The 20,150-nt window shown below is 36.7% G+C and overlaps 1 protein-coding gene across 3 annotated transcripts in view; it reads right to left on the reverse strand.

The window, feature by feature from the left end:
• The window catches only part of syt7a (synaptotagmin VIIa), a 116,255-nt gene extending 97,403 nt beyond the window's left edge, over positions 1–18,852 (reverse strand). For all 3 annotated transcript variants that reach the window (XM_087798218.1, XM_087798217.1, XM_087798216.1), the window contains exon 1: positions 18,703–18,852. In XM_087798218.1, the coding sequence (XP_087654344.1) occupies positions 18,703–18,736 (34 nt within the window). In that variant the 5' untranslated portion in view covers positions 18,737–18,852. The remainder of the gene's footprint in view (positions 1–18,702) is intronic.
• Between the last annotated feature and the right edge of the window lie 1,298 nt (positions 18,853–20,150).

The following is a 20,150-nucleotide window of genomic DNA, read 5'->3' on the forward strand; positions in this document are numbered from 1 at the left end:
TTTGCATGGATTACTGCATTAATGCGGCGTGGCATGGAAGCGATCAGCATGTGGCACTGCTCAGGTGTAATGGAAGCCCAGGTTGCTTTGATAGCAGCATTCAGGTCATCATTGTTGGGTCTGGTGTCTCTCATCTTCCGCTTGACAATACCCCACATATTCTCTATGGGGTTCAGATCAGGTGAGTTTGCTGGCCAATCAAGCACAGTAACACCTGGTCATTGAACCAGCTTTGGGTACCTTTGGCAGTGTGGGCAGCTGCCAGGTCCTGCTGGAAAATGAAATCGGCATCTCCATAAAGCTTGTAAGTATAAAGTAATATTTATTTATATAGCTCTTTTCCAGACCAGGGTCACAAAGCGCTTAAACAAACAAAACAATACTCAAAAAAGTATATACTTTAAAGATCAAGATAATACTGAGAACAACACAGGAGTTCGAGAAATTCAAGGAAAAGCCTGAACAAATAGAAACGTCTTAAGATGTTTCTTAAAGGAGTCAGTAGATCCATCAAGCGCAAAGAGAGAGGAAGATCGTTCCAAAGCTTAGGAGCAACAGCCTGAAAAGATTTCTCTCCTCTGGTCCTGAGCCGTGTGCGTGGAACCATAAGTAGATTCTGATCCACAGACCTCAGAGCCCGAGCTGGGGTGTAAGGCTGGATCAGATCAGTGATGTAAGGAGGAGTCTGACCATGAATAGATCTGAAAGTAAGAACCAGAATTTTAAAGTTGATCCTGAAAGAAACTGGAAGCCAGTGAAGAGTTTTAAGGATCGGAGAAATGTGAGTTCTTCTACTTGAGCGGGTCAGAATTCTCGCTGCAGAGTTCTGAATCAACTGCAGACGAGACAGATCCTTCTTGTTAAGACATGAAAACAAACTTAGGAAGTTCTCTAAAGTGTTCTTGTAGATGGTTGTGTTGACTGTGCACTTCAGAAAACACAGTGGATCAACACCAGCAGATGACATGGCTCCACAAATCATCACTGGCTGTGGAAACTTCACACTAGACTTCAAGCAACATGGATCCTGTGCCTCTCCACTGTTCCTCCAGACCCTTGGTGATGATTTATGGATGATTTCTGATTAAAATATCCTTTTTTTCATTGGTCTTATGTAATATTCTACTTTTCTCAGACACTGCATTTATGGGTTTTCATTATCTATAAGCCATAATCATCAACATTTCAAGGAATAAATGTTTGAAATGTTTCACTCTATGAGCAATGAATCTATATAATATATGGGTTTCACATTCTGAAATAAGACAACAAATATTTAACTTTTTCATGATATTCTATTTTTTTGAGATGTACCTGTTTTTATGCATGTTTGGTGGTTATTTCAGTGGAGAAGATGTTTATTTAGTCCAAGTGCTGTTATTTCGTAATGATGTAACCGATTAATGCTAATTAAGTTATTGCGATTACAATTTTTGTTTCCACCATATTTTTCTATAATAGTCCTATAAATGTCTATATGAAAAAATTAAATGAGTATGAAAAAAGTGTTAATCGGTGAAAATAGAAAATACTGCCGAGCACTTAAAAACAATTTTGGAAGCAGAACTAAATGTCTCATCACCTCTTGAGTGTGTGTAAAGTATTCCATAATAAACCTTTATGACCATTACTAAACTAGTTTTATAGCTGCTTCTGCTTCAGAGTCAATCAGATTCTCCTAAAGGTTCTTATCTTGTTAATTTCAGTTGAGCTTCTTTATGTATTTATACTTACTTTTACTAAGGTAGTAAATAAGAAGAACTTGGAAACTTCACCAGTTGCATCATATATAAACACTTGTCTGTCGGACCAGAGAGAGCAGCTGAAAAACACATTTTAAGTTAAAAAAAATTTAAAAAATCCAATATCATGTTTATTTCCATTAAAACCACACAAACTATATTATTTGTAATACATAACTTATCTTTAAACCTCCATCGCACTTTAGAGGTGATTGATTTGGCAGATGAAGAGGGCGATAGAGATCCTGCTGGTAATCCTAGCATCAATGAACAGATGCTAAAAATGGTAACAAAGTCTTTAAGTCTCGAAAATGACTCTTCTGTTAGCCTTTTTTTATCTAGCCGTGTTACTGCTGTGATACATACACTGCCCTCTATAGTCTCTTAAGTTTATTTAACCTCAGAAACGTAAATCTATCAAAACAAAAAGTATTTAGCTTCTTTTTTTAAATTCCTAAACCTGGATCATGTTGTTTATAAACCAGTGTCTCACCATCTGAAAGACCTGCTAGTCTTGATAAGACTGGTCATTTTCTTGAAGCAGAAATGTTGCGAAGGGACAAACTGCTGGATGAGACCATATGGAAGGCAACTGAGGTTTTATTGCATCATTTTCTCATTAGTACTCCCACTGAACTGCAATACAGTCTAAAAATAAAAAATACAAGGCATTTATAAATCCCTATCCTACCCATCCCCAGAAGGATTGACATGTACTATTGACATGTATGTATGTATGTTTATACAGTGTATGTTGCTCCTAATATAAAAATAGTAGTTAAAATGTGAATGTTTTATTATTCTTTTTAAATGTTTGACATCCCTCATGTTGGTTTGTTTGGATAACTGTATATTTACATTACACAATTCACTTTTTTCCCATTTAAACTCGGATTATGATGCACTTTTTAGAGCAAATGCTTGAACTTAAATGTAAGTAAGTAAGTAACAGTTATTTGTAAAGCGTCTTTCTAGACCAGGGTCACAAAGCACTTGATCAAAAGCAATACACATTTAAAAATACCTACAAATTAAAAAACTCTAAAAGGCCAAGACATAAGACACACACGTAAGTCTGAGAAAATTAAGAGAAAGCCTGCACAAATGAAATGTCTTGAGATGTTTCTTGAAGGACTCAGAGGAAGATCGTTCCAAAGCTTCCAGTCTGGAAGGATTTCTCTCCTCTGGTCCTGAACCGTGTTCACGAACCATCAGTAGATTCTGATCCACAGACCTCAGAGCCCGAGCTGGGGTGTAAGGCTGGATCAGATCACTGATGGAAGGAGGAGCCTGACCATGAATAAGAACCAGAATTTAAAAATTGATCCTGAAAGAAACTGGCAACCAGTTAAGAGTTTTCGGGAAATGTGAGTTCTTCTACTAGAGCGGGTCAGAATTCTCGCTGCAGAGTTTTGTATTAACTGCTGCCCAAAACTAAAAGACACAAAGGTGAAAAACTCAAAGTGGAAACCAAATGAAAGTTGATGTTAAAAGTGTTTTCCTGCCAACAGCTCAGGTAACAAGCAGCTGGTTTCTGCAACATCAACTCTTTTCAAATCACCATGTGTCAATTTAGAGTCAGGAGGAATATTGTGATCCCTTTCCAGCCAAATGGTTTGAAGCTCTTATCGCGAGCTAATACTCTTGGTCTGTGGAAAATCATGGTGTGGAAAACAATTCATTAAGGCCTGTGATGGTAATGACGCCTGTCAACGGATAATTTCTCTGAAAATCGACATGATTGTGTGACTGCTGGAGGTTTCATTAGAGGATTCGAGAAGAAAAAACATTGTGGTAGCAACAGGGAATATAGTCCAGATACTGTCACAGGGAACAACTCCTAACAAACATGTTTGAAGAATCACGTCCTGGATCTTCCCGAGAAGCTGAATAAATCATGTTCCTCGTGTCGCCACGATCCCCAATCATTTCATCTCGGCTGACAAGCAGCAGCTCTGCTCTCTTCATCCTTCCCCGATCAAAGCAGATCAAAAACATGGTGTGGGAGTCGCCCTTTTGTCTCCGGCGCTCGTGTAGGGGTCGATTTATGAGTGGGAAGGTCGTGACCCCAACATGTATCAAACTTCGGATACTCATAGTTCTTCTTTACCGAGCCACAAGAATATAGAATTTAGTGTTGATCTGTTTTTTATCACTGAAGTTCAATGAAAAAGCTATATTTATTAATTTTCTATTCGAGTTTAAATATAAAGATGTAACATCGTTATCGATTTATAAGAATTTAAGAGTTCAGCAGACATAAGAGTAAAATAAATGACAAATATAACACAAAAGCAAAGGAAGAGCTTGTGGATGGATTTATCTTCTGTGGTGCTTATAAAACATTTTTTAACCATGACTTCCTTTGTCATGACCAGTAACCATTGTTTAACAACCCAACGGTCGACAATAAGGCACAAAACACTAGTTAGCAGCTAATGCTGAAGCATTATATTAAGTTAAGGGAGTGTAATATTATTTTAATTCAACACTGTATGTTATGCTAAGCTAACACTTGCTTTCCAAATTGAATAAATAACATACTAATTGCTACGTTGTATTTGGATTTATTTTGCCTTTTGTCTCTTCTTGTGAATGTTTTTGATGATGTTTTTAAGAAATAAAGGAATTAAATAATTTTAATTTTCAAGTTTAGAGAGAATATGTTTAAATCCCAAATAAACTAGCAACAACAATACATTTTATTTAAAAACAATAACATTTCATTGTCCTTCTATCCCTTTATGTGGAATGGGTGGTTATCAATTATTTAAAAGACACCCCAAGACACACGTGTATATATATTGCACATTATTTTAATGAAAGAAATTTAAGAAAAAGACGAAACGCATCACAATTACAGGGATTTGATGCAAGAAGGTCCTCTAAAGGCAACATCCCAAATCAACAGATTTCTTGAAAAGACGTTTAAGACACTTACATTTAGTAAAAATCTAAACTTTTTAGTGCGTTTGTTAGTCAGCAAGTGCACCTTTCTAAAGATTCCAGAAGATGTTATTTGAAAATAAAACATTAACATTGAGATCTTTGAGGTTCTTGGAATGAAAGATATAAACAAACGTTTTAAAGAAAGAAGAGTTTTCCTCACTGGAGTTGTTACTAAATCAAAGCCAAGCAGCATAAAAGAAAAGTCCTTGAAATATCTCAAAAGAAAAGAAGAAGTCAGGAGGGACAGAATAGAAGCTAAATCCCTCTTTCAAATAAAATGGCAATTAAGCCCTTTTTTGTTTTCTTTTATTTCTGCATTTAATGTCTTTTCAGTCCAGGATAAGCTCATAGAAAACATAAAATATTTGGGTGTGTTCTCTTATAAGTTTTACACAAAGAATAGAATCAATAAATAAATCCTGTGTTTTTAAGAAGAGGCTGAAATCAAAATTAAGGGATGTATTACTCAAATATCACAAAGAAATCATAAAAGGGTTAGAAAATGATCTCATTAATGCATGTTTGTGTTTAAGGTCACACGACAGAATGAATGGTGACATTAATGACAGCAAAGGTCGACCACGGACAACTCACCACAGCAACATATTTAACGTGTTCGTGCAACACTCCTCACACACACGCGTGTCAGAAACACACGCCACCGCATCAATCAAGTCATGTGATCAAACTGGATTTAAGGCAGAATGAAGTATTTGTACATTGAATCCATGTCATCTCTGCTTCCTTGTCAAATCCTTCCATCGCAGAATAATCTGTCAGCGAACTGTCACTCTTGTGTATTTCCTTCACGTACACACCAGCACAGTTACACACCGAGCCGTTCTCCTCTGCGTGACCTTCACTGGCGAGCACCCCGAGGCCTGTTCTTTGCATCCGCCTCTCCATTTTTTTTTTTTTTTACGTTGGCCTCCACTTCATGGTCCGTCCCTCTACCTCTTGCTTTCTAGCACTGTTCTGTGGTCAGTTGATGTTCCTTCACTGGCACTCTTCCTTCATTCTTCTCTCCGAGCGCCGAGGCTCCTCCTCCTCCTCAGCTGAGAGTCCACCATAAAAATAACTCCGGCGCTCTGAAGGCTTCATCAACTGTTGTATAGATGATGATCAAACATCTACATACAAAACTTATCGGTAATTGAGAAATGACCTTTTTGTATTTGATGCAATAATAAGTAAAAAAAAATGTCTTTCATATTTTCCTTGATTTCATTTTCGCGGGTAACCACACAAACGGGACACCAGCAACTTTTTGAGACTTTTTTTAAAGCAAGAAACTGACACATTATTTCGTAAATGAATGTAAAATCAAAAAATTGCAGATGGGGAAACAGTATTGTTGACATTGTAACACTAGAAGGAACCTAGGCTTTAATTAAAAAAAATGTTTTGATGCAATGGGTGTCATAGCTCAGATGGTAGACCTGCAGTCCAAAAAGGTTGCAGGTTCAATCCCAGCTCCAGACAAGCTTGTGTCGTTGTGTCCCTGAGCAAGACACTTTACCCTGATTGCTCCTGATGGTAGACTTGGCGCAGGTGTGCAGCCTACTCCCATCAGTATGTGTGAATGGCTGTCAAAAGCACTACCGAATTTCCCCTTGCGGGACAAATAAGGGATTCTAAAAAAAAAAATTTAAAAAAATAAAACTGGTTTCCAGTCGACAACCAGGTCCTTATGAAGCATTAAAACATTGACTTTTTTTGCCCTTATTAGTTCCGAAGAAGCCTGACAACATAGGTGTCATTTCACTGCAGCCCATTTCACTGTAGTTTGTTCAGAGCTGGATCACACAAAACCATCAAAGGTGTAGCTTCAGTTTCTCCACAAAACAAGGGAGTAGATATAAGTGCTAGTTGTCATTGATGGAAGCTTCAAGGACTCAGGATGACATTTCTATACATGTCTCACACACAATAATAATGTCAAAAATGACTATTACTCTCAGTGCTGTGTTGACTCTTGATGGAGGTCAAATGAAAGAGATGTTGAGGGTATAGAACGTCGTACCTTTTTAGGGTACCTCGATATTTTTATTCCTGATACTGTATTGATATCCCTTTTTTATAGAAGGTCCTTCATCCCAACTGGTGTCAGGATATTTAACTCTCTACTTTAAATATCCTGATGCTAATCCGTAGTGTGTTTTTCTTCTTGTGTGTTTTATTTTATTTTATTTTATTTTATTTTATTTTATTTTATTTTATTTTATTTTATTTTATTTTATTTTTATTTTATTCTATTTTATTTTGTTAATATTGTTAAATGTCTAATATTGTAAATAATCTGTATATTTTTAAGATCGTTTTATTTTTATCTTTTTTTATTATCTCTTTTATTATTTCTTTTTTCCTTGCACTTTATTTTTTTCAACTGTGCTGTTGTAAAAGTGTGTTTCCCCTCTGGGGATGAATAAACATTTTCTATTCAATTTTCTATTCTATTCTTTTTTAACCATCAAAATACTATTTCAATTTGATTCAAAGTTATTTTATGGTTTATATTTCAATAGTGCGTTTATAAAAGACAATCATTGTTGTTTTATTTTACAATTAACATTCAGAGTTTATTCATTTGTGTGGTGCAATTAAACCTCCGGCCACTAGTTGACAACATTTGTCATTTCCTCCGTGTCAAAGTAACAACAAAACCGGTGAAATGGCAGCAATGAGTGAATAAGAAAGGATACATCAGGCTCCAGCAGCTTTTAAATCTGATGTTTGGACTTAACTTTAAAACAAAGTTTCATGTTAAAAGTATTACATGTTACTCTAGGTTGTTTTGAGACTGTTAATGCACTTCATTGTTCATATCATTTTATAATTTTGTTTAAATTTAAAAAACCCTTTCAACAAGCACTTTCACATTTGATTAGAGAAAGTATTGCTCATTTCTTTGTTGTAAAAGCCAAGGAAGGGGTTTTTGTTTAAAAGAAAAAATATCGTGGTTAATACAGTATCGCAATATATGGTGTCGTCACACATGTTGATACATATCCTCACGCCAGATTCTTGCCAGCCCTAATATTTGCACTTCAAAATGTTTTTGTTATAAATTATTATTTCTAAGAATTTTAAAATATATTCATAGCACTTGCAACATTTACATGACGATCAATAGTTATTTCCGATGTTTAATATGTACATTTTATTCTTCTCCCACATCAACACGTTTTGTCTGTTTAACTAAAAGAATAAAATGCATTTAAATCATTAAACCACAATTTTCAAACTTAAGGCCCGGTAATTTTAACGGGCCCTTTGGATGGTTGGATTAAAACCCAAGTAGATCAATGTTCATGTCGATATAATGACTTCTAATAGGAATAAAACTGATTTTAATAAAAGGGAATTTCATGAAGAAGAACAGACTCAGAGATAATTGAGATATAATCCAACATTCTGTGTGAAAAGACAATTTTAAAATCGGAATTATGACAGTTTGGTTTATTTCCATTTCTCTAGCCCGCAACCTTCACCATTAAAATCCCCCCCAGAGATAAAGTTTGACGCCCCCCTACATTAAATGCTAAAAAGAAAAATGCATTTTTTTTAATAAAAAAGGACATTTTAATAATACAAAAATATTTTAGCTTTTGCAATAATTTAAATGATAACTTATCGGAGCCTAGATATACTAAATATAAAATAATTATGCTTACTCATCAGAAAGTAGTCATTAAGATGATGAATGACTCGTCAGTCTCCAGCAATTGCAGCAGTAAAATATTAGATCTACAAATGAAGAGTTGAAACCAAGTGAAAATCCGTGCCGTTCCTGTTAAGACTAATGGTTCATTTTTCTCAGGATGTGGGTCAAATAAAAAGAAAAGAAAAAAAAAAATCCCACTTTGTTTAATCAGTTCTAATTCATGTCAGGAAACCGACTTCTAATGTGTGAGAAGCTTTTATTGTCGTCAGCTTCCCGTTTCTCCGCCGTTAATGAGCTTTCCCACGACGGTGAAGCCGCAGGTTTAAATCCCAAATCTATCGCAGATGTTGTTACGAAAAGCGTCTTAATTGCCTCCATTGTCGTGGACCGTGATCTCTGAGATTTCCTTCCATCGACGGAATAAATTGCCGCCGTTTAACCGCGTGGCTATTCTTGCTAAATAAACTTGAGCTGGAGTGACGGAGTGATCTATTAAATGTCAAACGGGCTGATTATGCGCTCACTTCAATTACGCTATTCCTTCGCCAATTTATGCTGCGTATATATCTAAAGGTCTCCCTAGCAAATCTGATGTTCAGGGACTAAATTTAAGCCGCCAGCCTTTGCAGTCAAACGATTTGTTATCGCCGACATCAGTTATTACTCCTTTACAGCAAACAGGCCCTGAAATAACTTTGAACAAGAAAATGTTATCTTTAAGTTTCATGCAAAACCTCGGAAACCATTTATATGTCTTCCCTCATTTTCTTACTTGATGGCCACAGAAAAAAAAACAATGGAGGTAAAAAACTTGCATATCAGTTTATTGCTTTTATATCTGGGGTAAGTGTGTTTTCTATCTAAAATGCTTCAATATTTATCGTGTAATTATAGCAAACAAAACGAAGAAATTGCATGATAAACTCAGCAGGACCTTTTATTCCCATATTTATTTTAAATTAAAATATTTTTCACATTGTTTAGGTAGCCATAAATTGAAAAAAAAGAAAGTTTCTACAGTATGAGCTGCTACCTTTTTTTCACTCCTTTAACCTTGTGGTTTATACTAGTGAACGACATGGCTAATATATAAAATTGTATTGCTCAATGGAAGAAAGAAAAGACACAAAAATAATAGTAAGTAAGAAAGTAAGTAATTTTTATTCATATTGGGCTTTTCCAGACCAGGGTCACAAAGCACTTAAACAATCAAAACAATATTCAATCAAGTATATACTTTAAAGATCAAGATAAAACTGATAACACAACAGGAGTTCCAGAAAATCAAGGAAAAGCCTGAACAAATAGAAACGTCTTAAGATGTTTCTTAAAGGAGTCAGTAGATCCATCAAGCGCAAAGAGAGAGGCACTAAGATGCGGCTTATAAAGTTGAACAAATCAATCTGGCTGTTGATGGGAAAAAAAACACATTGGAGACGGCAGCGTAAAGAGCTGGCTTAAAATTGTAAGGGAATAAAAGTTGATGTCCAGTTCTGTTAGGCTTCTTAGTTTTTCTTATCTATCCGTTTTACTGCCGTGTTACAGGCAACGCTTGGAGAAAACACCATTTAAGTAAAACATTTAAAATGTTTCTCTATACCATCTTTCTGGGTTCAATCTCAGGCCTTTGTATGAAAACTTCTTTATTTTATATATAGTTATGGTGAGGTGTAGCTTATAGACGAGGTGCTTTAGTTAATATAGATTTTAATGTAAGTATGTAATTTGTATTTATATAGCGCTTTTCCAGACCAGGGTTACAAAGCGCTTTAACAATCAAAACAATACTCAAAAAAGTATATACTTTAAAGATCAAGATAATACCGAGAACAACACAGGAGTTCCAGAAAATCAAGGAAAAGCCTGAACAAATAGAAACGTCTTAAGATGTTTCTTAAAGGAGTCAGTAGATCATCAAGTACAAAGATAGAGGAAGATTGTTCCAAAGCTTTGTTTATTGTTTTACGATTATACAGAGGGGGATTGTAAGGGTGAACTATTTTCAAATCAGCTTGAAGATCTCAACGTATCTCTGAACACACAGCAGAGCTTCTATAACACGCGTGAGTTTATCAAGCAATCAGCACTTTAGATTTGCTGAGCAAGGTTTTTTTCTCTCATAATCCTGTGGTAAGCATTTCAACAGCAATTTTGCTAAATGCTCAGAGCAGTTTTTATGTTGTGATGTCTGAAAGTGAACAGTGAGTTACAAATGTTTAAAAGTTTCGTTTTTTCTTCAAGCTTTTGATCTTAAATTATACCTGAAACATTATCCTCTTTTTCAAAATGAAATCAAATGCTTAACTAAAACAAAAAATGACATCAAATGTCAAATGTCACAATGAAACTAGCAAAGTATAATCAAAAGAAAATACTTGGATGTGGCTGCAATGAACTTTAAAATATTATAAGAAGAAGATTTGAATCAGAAACTTCAATAAATGCTTGTGCAATTTTTGATAAAAGTCTTTTGAGCGTCGAGCAAGACATCATCTTCACAAAAGTTGGAAATAGAGGATAAAAGAACAAATATTCACGACAAATTTCTTTAAAATAAATAAACAGAATCTTTTAAAGAAACTTTTAATAATTGAATGATCCCTTATATAAAAAAAATAAGGCATAAATCAGGAGGTTGTACCACTTTTATGAAAGAAATATGTCAATATAATCACACTTTTTAGTGTGAAATAGTCTTCACACAGGGGATGACATACATGTTATGTTACAGCTAAAGTCTCCCTGCTATAAATGATCCTACTGCCTTGAAAAAAAGAAGGTTATATTCTTGAGAAAGCCAAAAAAACTAATGAATTGACATAATATATTCAGGAACAATACGTTCAGACTATTGTAACAGTTTATTTTGGTTTCAAACAAGAAGGATCTGTCTCGCCTGCAGTTAATGCAAAACTCTGACCCCTAGTAGAAGAAGCTTCCAGGCTGTTGCTCCGAAGCTTTTAAACAAACTTCCTCTCCCTCTGTGTTTGATGATCTACTGACTCCTTCAAGAAACATCTTAAGACCTTTTTATTTGTTCAGGCTTTTCCTTGATTTTCTGGGACTCCTCTGTTTGTCTTAAGTGTCTTGGCCTTTTCAAGTATATATTTTAACTGTGTATTTTGATGTTAAAGCGCTTTGTGAGCCTGGTCTAGAAAAGGCACTTTACAAATAACCTTTACTTACTTGCCAAAAAACAAAGAAATAAAAGGAGATAATTGTGAAAATTCTTCTTTTCAACATGATTACACATGTGCAGATTGAACAAACGTTTTAAGTTGCTGCTCTACAAGCCAAAAATATCTGCCCTCGAAAATATTGCCGGAGCCGAGCGTCTCTCTCAGAGCACATGCCAGAAATAAGTGATTCAGATCGGCCGCTCTGGCCGAAGGCTTGGACCTCTGCCTGAATCCAGGCAAGCTTCAACCTCAATCGATAGGGTTTGACAGACTGTATATCATATTGCAGCACAGGATACACACACCTACACACTCCACAAGCTAAATCAACAGCACCAAAGATAGTTTGATGAGTCAAGAAAAGTAGGTGACGTCCCACCCGCGATGTGTCCCGAGTCGCAAACTTCTGCACTTACACTTGATATTTTAAGTACACACGTGCGTTCAGGGTGTTAATCGATGGAGACTTTCCACCCTTAACGGCCGCCATCTTAGCGACGTAGATGATGCTAAACCGAAGACACGTCACTGACGCGGGTACCGACGTAAATGTCTGAAGAAAACACACATTTTACCACAAAACAACAGTAATAACACAATAAAACACAACTTATCAGAATCAGAATCCGAATCCTTTATTTGTCCCGCGAGGGGAAATTCGGTTCAACAACAGCCAGAGTAATATACCAAGAAAATAAAACACCCAGAAATAAAAAAAAGTAATAAAAAGAAAAAGAAAGAAAATCTAAATAGAATAGAAAATAAATCTGCACTATATTATATATTCACAATCATATTTACAAAAATAACAAGAAAGGTGCAGTTAAATATTTATCTTGGTGTGCTCTTGTTGTGGAGTCTGATGGCAGCAGGGAGGAAGGACCTGCGGTACCTCTCCCTCACACACCTGGGATGGAGCATCACTTGTTTCAATTGTGCTGTGTCTCAAATCGCATACTAGCGTACTAAAAGTTAGTATTTTTAGTGCGTCTCAATTCTTAGAATGCGAAATTTAGTGCGCCATGCACACTAAATTGGCGTACTAACACGCCCACAAAACTGAGCATGGTTCGATGGACACTAAACACACTAAACAGCCGCCATCTTAGTGACGTTTAAAACGGAAGTTACGTCATATATAAATGCATATATATTCATATACTTGCAGGTGCATTTTCCGCAGCAGTAGGAGGATAAACACGTCTTCGCTGCTGATACCAGCTTAAATATCTCGCGATTATTTAGATTCTCATATTTTTTCTTTATTTCTTTTTCCAAAGTTGCAATACGTGCTGCCAGCAGGTGTCGATAGCGTTCAAACAGCTGCTTGAAACATCGTTAAATAGAAGTAGAAGAAGAAGCTGTCATGTGATCTCCGGTTAGTGTGTAGCAGCAGAGTTTGATTTGAGACATACTATCTGTGGAGAATTTGCGTACTAGTTAGTACGTACACTAAACTGATGCATACTAACTTCTAGCATACTAAGAGTAGTATGCGATTTGAGACACAGCATTGGTGAAAAACGCCGTCAAGTGTCGACAATAGAGTTCCAACGACTGGTTGCGATCAGTTAAAAAGTAGTAGAAGAAGAAGCTGTCGAGTCTTTTCCAAGTGTGTAGCAGGAGAGTTTGATTTGAGACAGTACTACTGTCGAAGTATGTTCACTGTGCAAGTAAGTGCACTGTCTTACAGTGTACTGTAAAGCAGTGCACTTAGAGAAGTGCACGATTTAAGACACAGCCCTGACCAGAAACATGAAGCCATATGAGTCTCATGACATGAAATAAATTAATGATCAAATTAAAGCAATGAAAATGAAAGCGACAGTTTTTTCGGTGACATACTGTGGATCCATAAAGGACACGACTATCAGGATATCGTTGTCAAACGGTGTCTCTCTCACATATCACTGGCGACATTTCAGCAGTAAGGCTTGAGTTTTAGCCACGCTGAAGATCGATGCCGAGACCAGCCTGACAGACTTTTCACACTCGAGGGCGACAGCTAAAGAGGAGAAACAGGGCGACGTGCGAAGGCGACATCCAGTCCAACAGTTCTAAATATAAAGACACACTGAACTTCATCCTCACACCAGTGTGGAGCAAATATCACTTCCTGGACCAAAAAATAGCTTGTTTCTGTTGTGAGTGTCAGAAAAAAAAACATGTTTGTAAAAAGCTGAGAATGTGAAAATAACAATTTAGAAAATAGCCTACATTGTCAAGTCCTGTCTATACAACGAGACATGGTGTCGCCTGCCTCAGGTCCTGGATAGCTGGGTTGACCACAAGCCACCGAAAGGTGGATAAATTGAATACACACCAAATATTCCTAAATTAAATAATAAAATATCACAAAACAAAATTATTAATTATTGTGATCTGTAATAATTAATAGAATTCATATATTTTAATCGTGCATAAAAGCTGACGAGAAAATCCCCAAATTTAATTTTTCCTCCCATTTAAATTCATTTAACAGCTTATACAATAAAAAATATATATCTTCATAAAGTCATCAAATAGAACGTTTTTAAAAGTCGTTTTTTTTGTGTAAAAACAAATTTTCTTGACCTTGTGATCCGCTTTGTGACCCTGGTCTCGAAAAGCGCTATATAAATAAATATTACTTACTTACTTACTTACTTTATGTCATTTACATCCTGCTGTATTTGAGAATATTTACCAACAGTCTAGTCAAAAAAAAAATTGTAAATAATAATGAAAAAAAGAAAATAGAAAAATCTGGTTTATAAAAACGGTACACAAAGAAAATAAAGATTTTTATAGATCAAAAGATCAAGAAAATTTGTTTTTACAAAAAAAAAACGACTTTTAAAAACGTTCTATTTGATGAATGCAATTTAAAATAAAAGTATTTTTAATGAATCACTATATTTTAAATAAAATGTTTTATTTTAAGTTTATTTTCGAGACCTCTCAGGAACTATCTTGGGTTGATCTAAATGTCTCTATTGTCTGGTAATGGGCGACACTCAAGCGCTGCAGCACGAACATCAGTAAGTAGTCTAAATAGGTGTTGAGTGTTTTCCGGTAGATATAAATAATGAACCATTAAGCCATCAGACTGAAGAGAGACGATTACCGGTTGGCGTTCCACTCTCGCCGTTTACTTTTCTCCATGGAACTCACAGTCGTGTCCGACAGCGGTTGATGCGATTGCTGCAGCGACCTCGAGGCCCCGGACCCTCCTTTAATCCTCCCAGGCTTTAATCAATATGTTCATGGTGGACCTCTTGGCCTGCCGATCCACCTTGAGACGCGGCGTAAATTTGAACGCTTTAGCCGTGAGGTGAGGGAAGGACGCTCCACGGAGGAACGGCCAGGAACCTAAATCCATTATTGGCATGTCAATCAAACGTGAAGAGTCGCACTGGCCACGGATTTACTTCTTCACTCTGATGTACAGTTGCAGCACATGATCAATGTTGTTTGAGGGGAATCTCTAGTTTGAAACTTAAGAGTAGTGACTGTTTTTCTTGCTGCATTATGTCCTTGGCCTGTAGGGGGCAGCAGTGACCACTGATTTCTTCTATCAACACTTGTCGCACAGTTTAAATTTCAACTAATGTGTTGATGTAAGTGTGTCTTAAATAGATGTTGTGACTCTATTGTATCATAAGTACGTGTCTGTTTGTACAAAACTCTTTTCATTGAAATATTTACATTAGAAAATGATCTTAAGCTCCGCCCACTAAAAACACTTGATTTTTCTAGAGTTCAAATCTTGTTTACCATAAACACACCCACTCTGCTGCGATTGGTAAAACATCAAGGTTTGTCACCGCGTGTCTTCCATCCCGGAAGTCTCCACCTCCATGGGACTCGTTGTATAAACAAAGCGGGCAAGATTTCAGATGGGGGAGAACTTTATAAAGTAATAAGTTCAAAACATGGTCATGATGAGAGACTTACTGCATCTTGGAGAGGAAGACTTTAACATTTGAAACATGTGAGTCAGGAGAGTTTTCACATTAGTTGCCCTTGATTTATTTTTGGGAACCAGGTCTTCTTTCTCCTGGAATCACCATCTACAACAATCCAAACTAGATACCCCTGTTGTACTCACTCCAGATAAATAAAAAAAAACGTATGTAAACAGGAACATTGTGTGAAAGTTTCCCAGAATCCAATCATAAACAATGAAAAGCACCGATAGTGTCACAGATCAAGAGTCGCACACTGTGTTTTCCGTTTCAGCTGCAGGATACAGTGAGGTGTGGGGGGGGGGGGGGGTAGATCTAATCTGTCACGTTGTGAGATTGCTGGACAGAAGAGGAAGAAGATACAGAAGCTGAAAAGATACATTGAGAGAGCGACTGTAAGAAGAAAAAAAAAGGCTGTTGTAAGCACATAGCTGCCACTGAAGTAGTTAGGTTAGTGGTGAGATTGTATGCTAATGTAAAACGGGTCGAAGGTCAAGTTAAAGTGAGCAATATAGATTTCAAGGTCATGGAAAACAAACCCTTGAGACGGACAGGAAATACACACTTGAACATTAGCATATATTTTTAATGGCTGAGTAGATTTAAAATGTTAAATGTCAATTTTTAAATAGTGTTCTTTAATCTCTGGATTTATAATGTGTGTTTGCAAGTTGCCTTTTAGTGAAATCATGTTTTATTTGTTGTGTTTGTCTTGTGATGGAGTTGTCGGTGTGAAAACGATGGTCAGTCACACCCTGAAGTGAACATTGGTTTAGTGAATCATTTAATATTAGTGCTTTAACTTACAAGACTTTATATACACGTGATGTTGTATTTATATTTCTAATGGTTAAGAAGAAGAAAAACACAGAAATATTCACCCCCTGCTGGTGGAAGCTAAAGGTTGCAGCAACACTTGAGTCAATTACAGCAGAATGTAAATGACAAGAAAGTTGTCTGTTCAAAACAATGACTTAAGGAAGACTTTGTTCATATCAATCAATTTTTTGATGCATATAATTCGACCCAATAACACTTTAAAATAAAAGCAAATCAAGTTGACATTTATCAGACATTTAAGGTGCGATTAAAACAATTGATTAATTAATTTCAGATCTTTAATATGACTTTTTTTTAAATGAACAAAACTGATACTGATAAAATCCAATAAATGATTTCTCTTCACTAAAGTCAATAAACATGCGTTAATGTTCTTTAAATATATGCATTAAAGAAAGTTCCATTATCGGGGAATAAATATGAGCAATATTGCTGTAGCTTTATTTACAAAATACACCAAAAAGCCTTGCCATACATCTGACAAAAACTGGTAGTTAGTTAGGAAAATGTTTCCCATAGAATCAAAAGACATAAAGCTGCTTAATGAACAACAACACAACACTGCTAACAATTGCATTCCTTCATTCACAACAAGTTGATGTAAACTACTTTCGTGGCAACGACAGAAATGCTTCAGTAGAACTGAATATTGAAACATCTCTCGTCTTTCGGCGCTCACTTTCAGAACGCACGTGTGATTAAAACTTGAAGATTTTTGTATTTGTATTTGGAATAAAAAACTGTGACAAAGACAGAGAACATTAGATAATTTGTCACGAGTTGATCAGGAAAGGATTGAGACTTTAATTTATCATCATCAAATGAAGATGAGTAAACCGTGTCTGTAGGTTGTTGGTTTAGTTTGAGCTCTTGTTGTACACAGATGTGACCTTTGTACATCCAAGGGTGATTAAATATTAATATACTGAGGACGAGAGGATACAGTGGACTCCAGCAGCTTTTAAACCTGAAGTTTGGACATATTTAGGTTTGAAAACAAATGAAAATAGTTACGACTTCATCAAGAGTCATGTGTTCTGTAAATTCTGCAACACAAGAGTCAAGTACTCGTTCTGCACAGAAAGAAAACATTTATATGATTTCTGTTCTATTGATCGTCGGTGTCTGAAATGTGTTTTGAAAAAGAGGATATTTTCACTAAAGTAACATTAGCCTGTGACTCTTGACATGTCAAAGACCCTTCAGTTAAATGTACTCAAAAATAAACCTGGAAACTTGTGAAAAGGAGTGGAACTAAACTAAATACAGGACCATCCAAAAAAACGATGGATCTGTTATACTGAGATTCATTTTTGATAACTTGTGTTTTTGCCGGTCCCATATCATTTCTACCGTATAAATCTGAAGGTTGGTTCGTGGATATAATGCAGTTCTGCTGTGCAGAAAAGGTTTGGAACCCTGAATGTAAAATACAAACTTGTATGTTAACCAGTTCCTTTTTTAAAAGTCATTATTTTTGGCCTAATCACCTCCTTTAAACCCTTCATACGGTTACATAACCGCTCCTCTTCATGGAACTCTCATGGACTCAAACTCCTTCAACAACAAAACCGATAGCAGAAGAAGAAACAGTAGAAAATGCTGATTTAAAAAAAAAAGAAAAAAGGATTTAGATTTGAACTTGAGAACATCCCACTGTCGACTCATTTCCCTCGTCTCCTCCTCCCGGTCTCTTATCTTCTCGCTCATCCCCCTCTACAGTATCATGTTGTTGTCCGTGTGTTGCGAGATCACATTATCTCACATCACAGGGAAAGGAACACACACACAAAAACACAAACGGCTCCTCCCACCCTGACTCTTGTGCACCCTCCTCATCCTCATCCTCATCATCATCATCATCAGCAGCATCAGCATCAGGTGTTATTCTATAACCTGAAGCTGGTGATTGACATTGCCTTTTTTAACCTCTTGTTTCCTCCCCCCCTAACAGTAGAGGACGTCTGTGGGCATCACGCCTCGACAACACGTGGGGGAGATTACTCCACACAGTACACCCCCTTTTTTTTTTTTTTTATTACCCCCCCTGTTGGTTTTAGGGTGTTTTCTGAGGAGGGTGTTAGGAACCTGGCTCTGACAACACATGGGTGTCGCGGTGACTTTGACCTTGTGCTTGACTCAATTCCACTGGTCCAGAAAATAAAAAAAATAAAAAACAGAACCACAGGTGCAGAGCTGACACAAATGGAAGGCAATTAAAGTGATATTACATAATGACATCCCACACTTCCATCGTGCCAGCGGACTCTTCCTCCTCCTCCTCCTCCTCCTCCTCCTCCTCCTCACCGTAACCTCGATGAGGGTTGATACACCTTGAAAGTGTGGCGCGGCTCGAGGAAAAAGAGTGACAGTTTTCTTACCTTTGCTGCCGTCCTCCTCTCTGTTGAGATACATGGCGGGGTGAGTTGCGTTAGTTCCAGGCGAACACGACGGCGCTGGTGTCTCCTCTGCTCGCTACTCCTGCTCCGGTGCTGATGCTGCTGCTGCTGCTGCTGCTGCTGCTTCAAGGCTTGTTGTGTTGCTCCTCTGGGTCGCCTCTCCTCCTCTTCCCCTCCTGATGGATAGATAGGTAGGCTAACTCTCACGCTCTCTCCCTCCCTTCTCTCTCCTCCTCCTCCTTCTATCCTCCCTCTCTCTCTCTCTCTCTCTCTCTCTCTCTCTCTCTTCCTCTCGCTCGCTGCCTCTCTTTTGGCTCAGAGAACAAATGAGCCAAAAGTGAGTTTCCAGCCTCGACCTGCACATGAAGGATGAAAACAAACACACCTGTTGGACAAGAATACCTGGTTGATTGAAAACACCAGAGACCCCCGGAATTCCTCCTTTATTGTCCTCACCAGTATGTGTTTGTTTGTACAAAACCCTTTTTAATTGAAATATGTGCACTAGTAAGTAAGTAAGTAAGTAATATTTATTTATATAGCGCTTTTCCAGACCAGGGTCACAAAGCCCTTAAACAATCAAAACAATACTCAATAAAGTATATACTTTAAAGATCAAGATAAAACTGATAACACAACAGGAGTTCCAGAAAATCAAGGAAAAGCCTGAACAAATAAAAACGTCTTAAGATGCTTAAGCCCCGCCCACTGAAACTAATTTGTTTACCATAACCACACCCACTCTGCTGTGATTGGTCAAACGTCGAGGTGTGTCATCCATCCTGCAAGTCTCCACCTTCAAGGGACTTGTTGTGTAGACAAAGCGGGGTGTGATTACAGCTGGCTGGAGGAGGAGTGAAGCCATTATTACACCATTATGAGTTCCGCTCTCGTAACCTCTCGTTCGCCCAGATTTCAGACGGGGGGAGAACTTTATAAAGTAATAATTTAAAAACATGGTCATGATGAGGGACTTACTGCATCTTGGAGAGGAAGACTTTAATATTTGAAACATGGGAGTGAGTCAGGAGAGTTGGGTTTTCATTAGTTGAACTTTAAATTTAGTCTCTATGTTTAAATCTAAGGCAACGCACAATAAATGTACTTTATCCGTACATGTATGAATGTCAGTTGTCGTCATCGTTTTTGTCACTTTTCAATGCCAAAAACATAAAAGAATCTTGCGGAGCAAACCACCAATTAGGTAAACTAAGCAGATGCTCAAAGCCAAAGAGGTTTAAAAATATGTAATTTTTTAATAAATGCTTAGTTTTTTACAGGCCATTACAAAAAAGAAAGATTGAGATCACAAACATTTATAGTAGTAACTATTATTGTATTTATTAGAGTTTTTTATATTCATGTTTTTTGTTTTTTTATGTCTACTGTATGTTTAATTTAATTTGTATTCAACTATAATCGTATTTGTC

This window comes from Callionymus lyra, chromosome 8 (assembly GCF_982586985.1).
Source record: "Callionymus lyra chromosome 8, fCalLyr1.hap1.1, whole genome shotgun sequence".
Classification (NCBI taxonomy): Eukaryota; Metazoa; Chordata; class Actinopteri; order Syngnathiformes; family Callionymidae; genus Callionymus; species Callionymus lyra.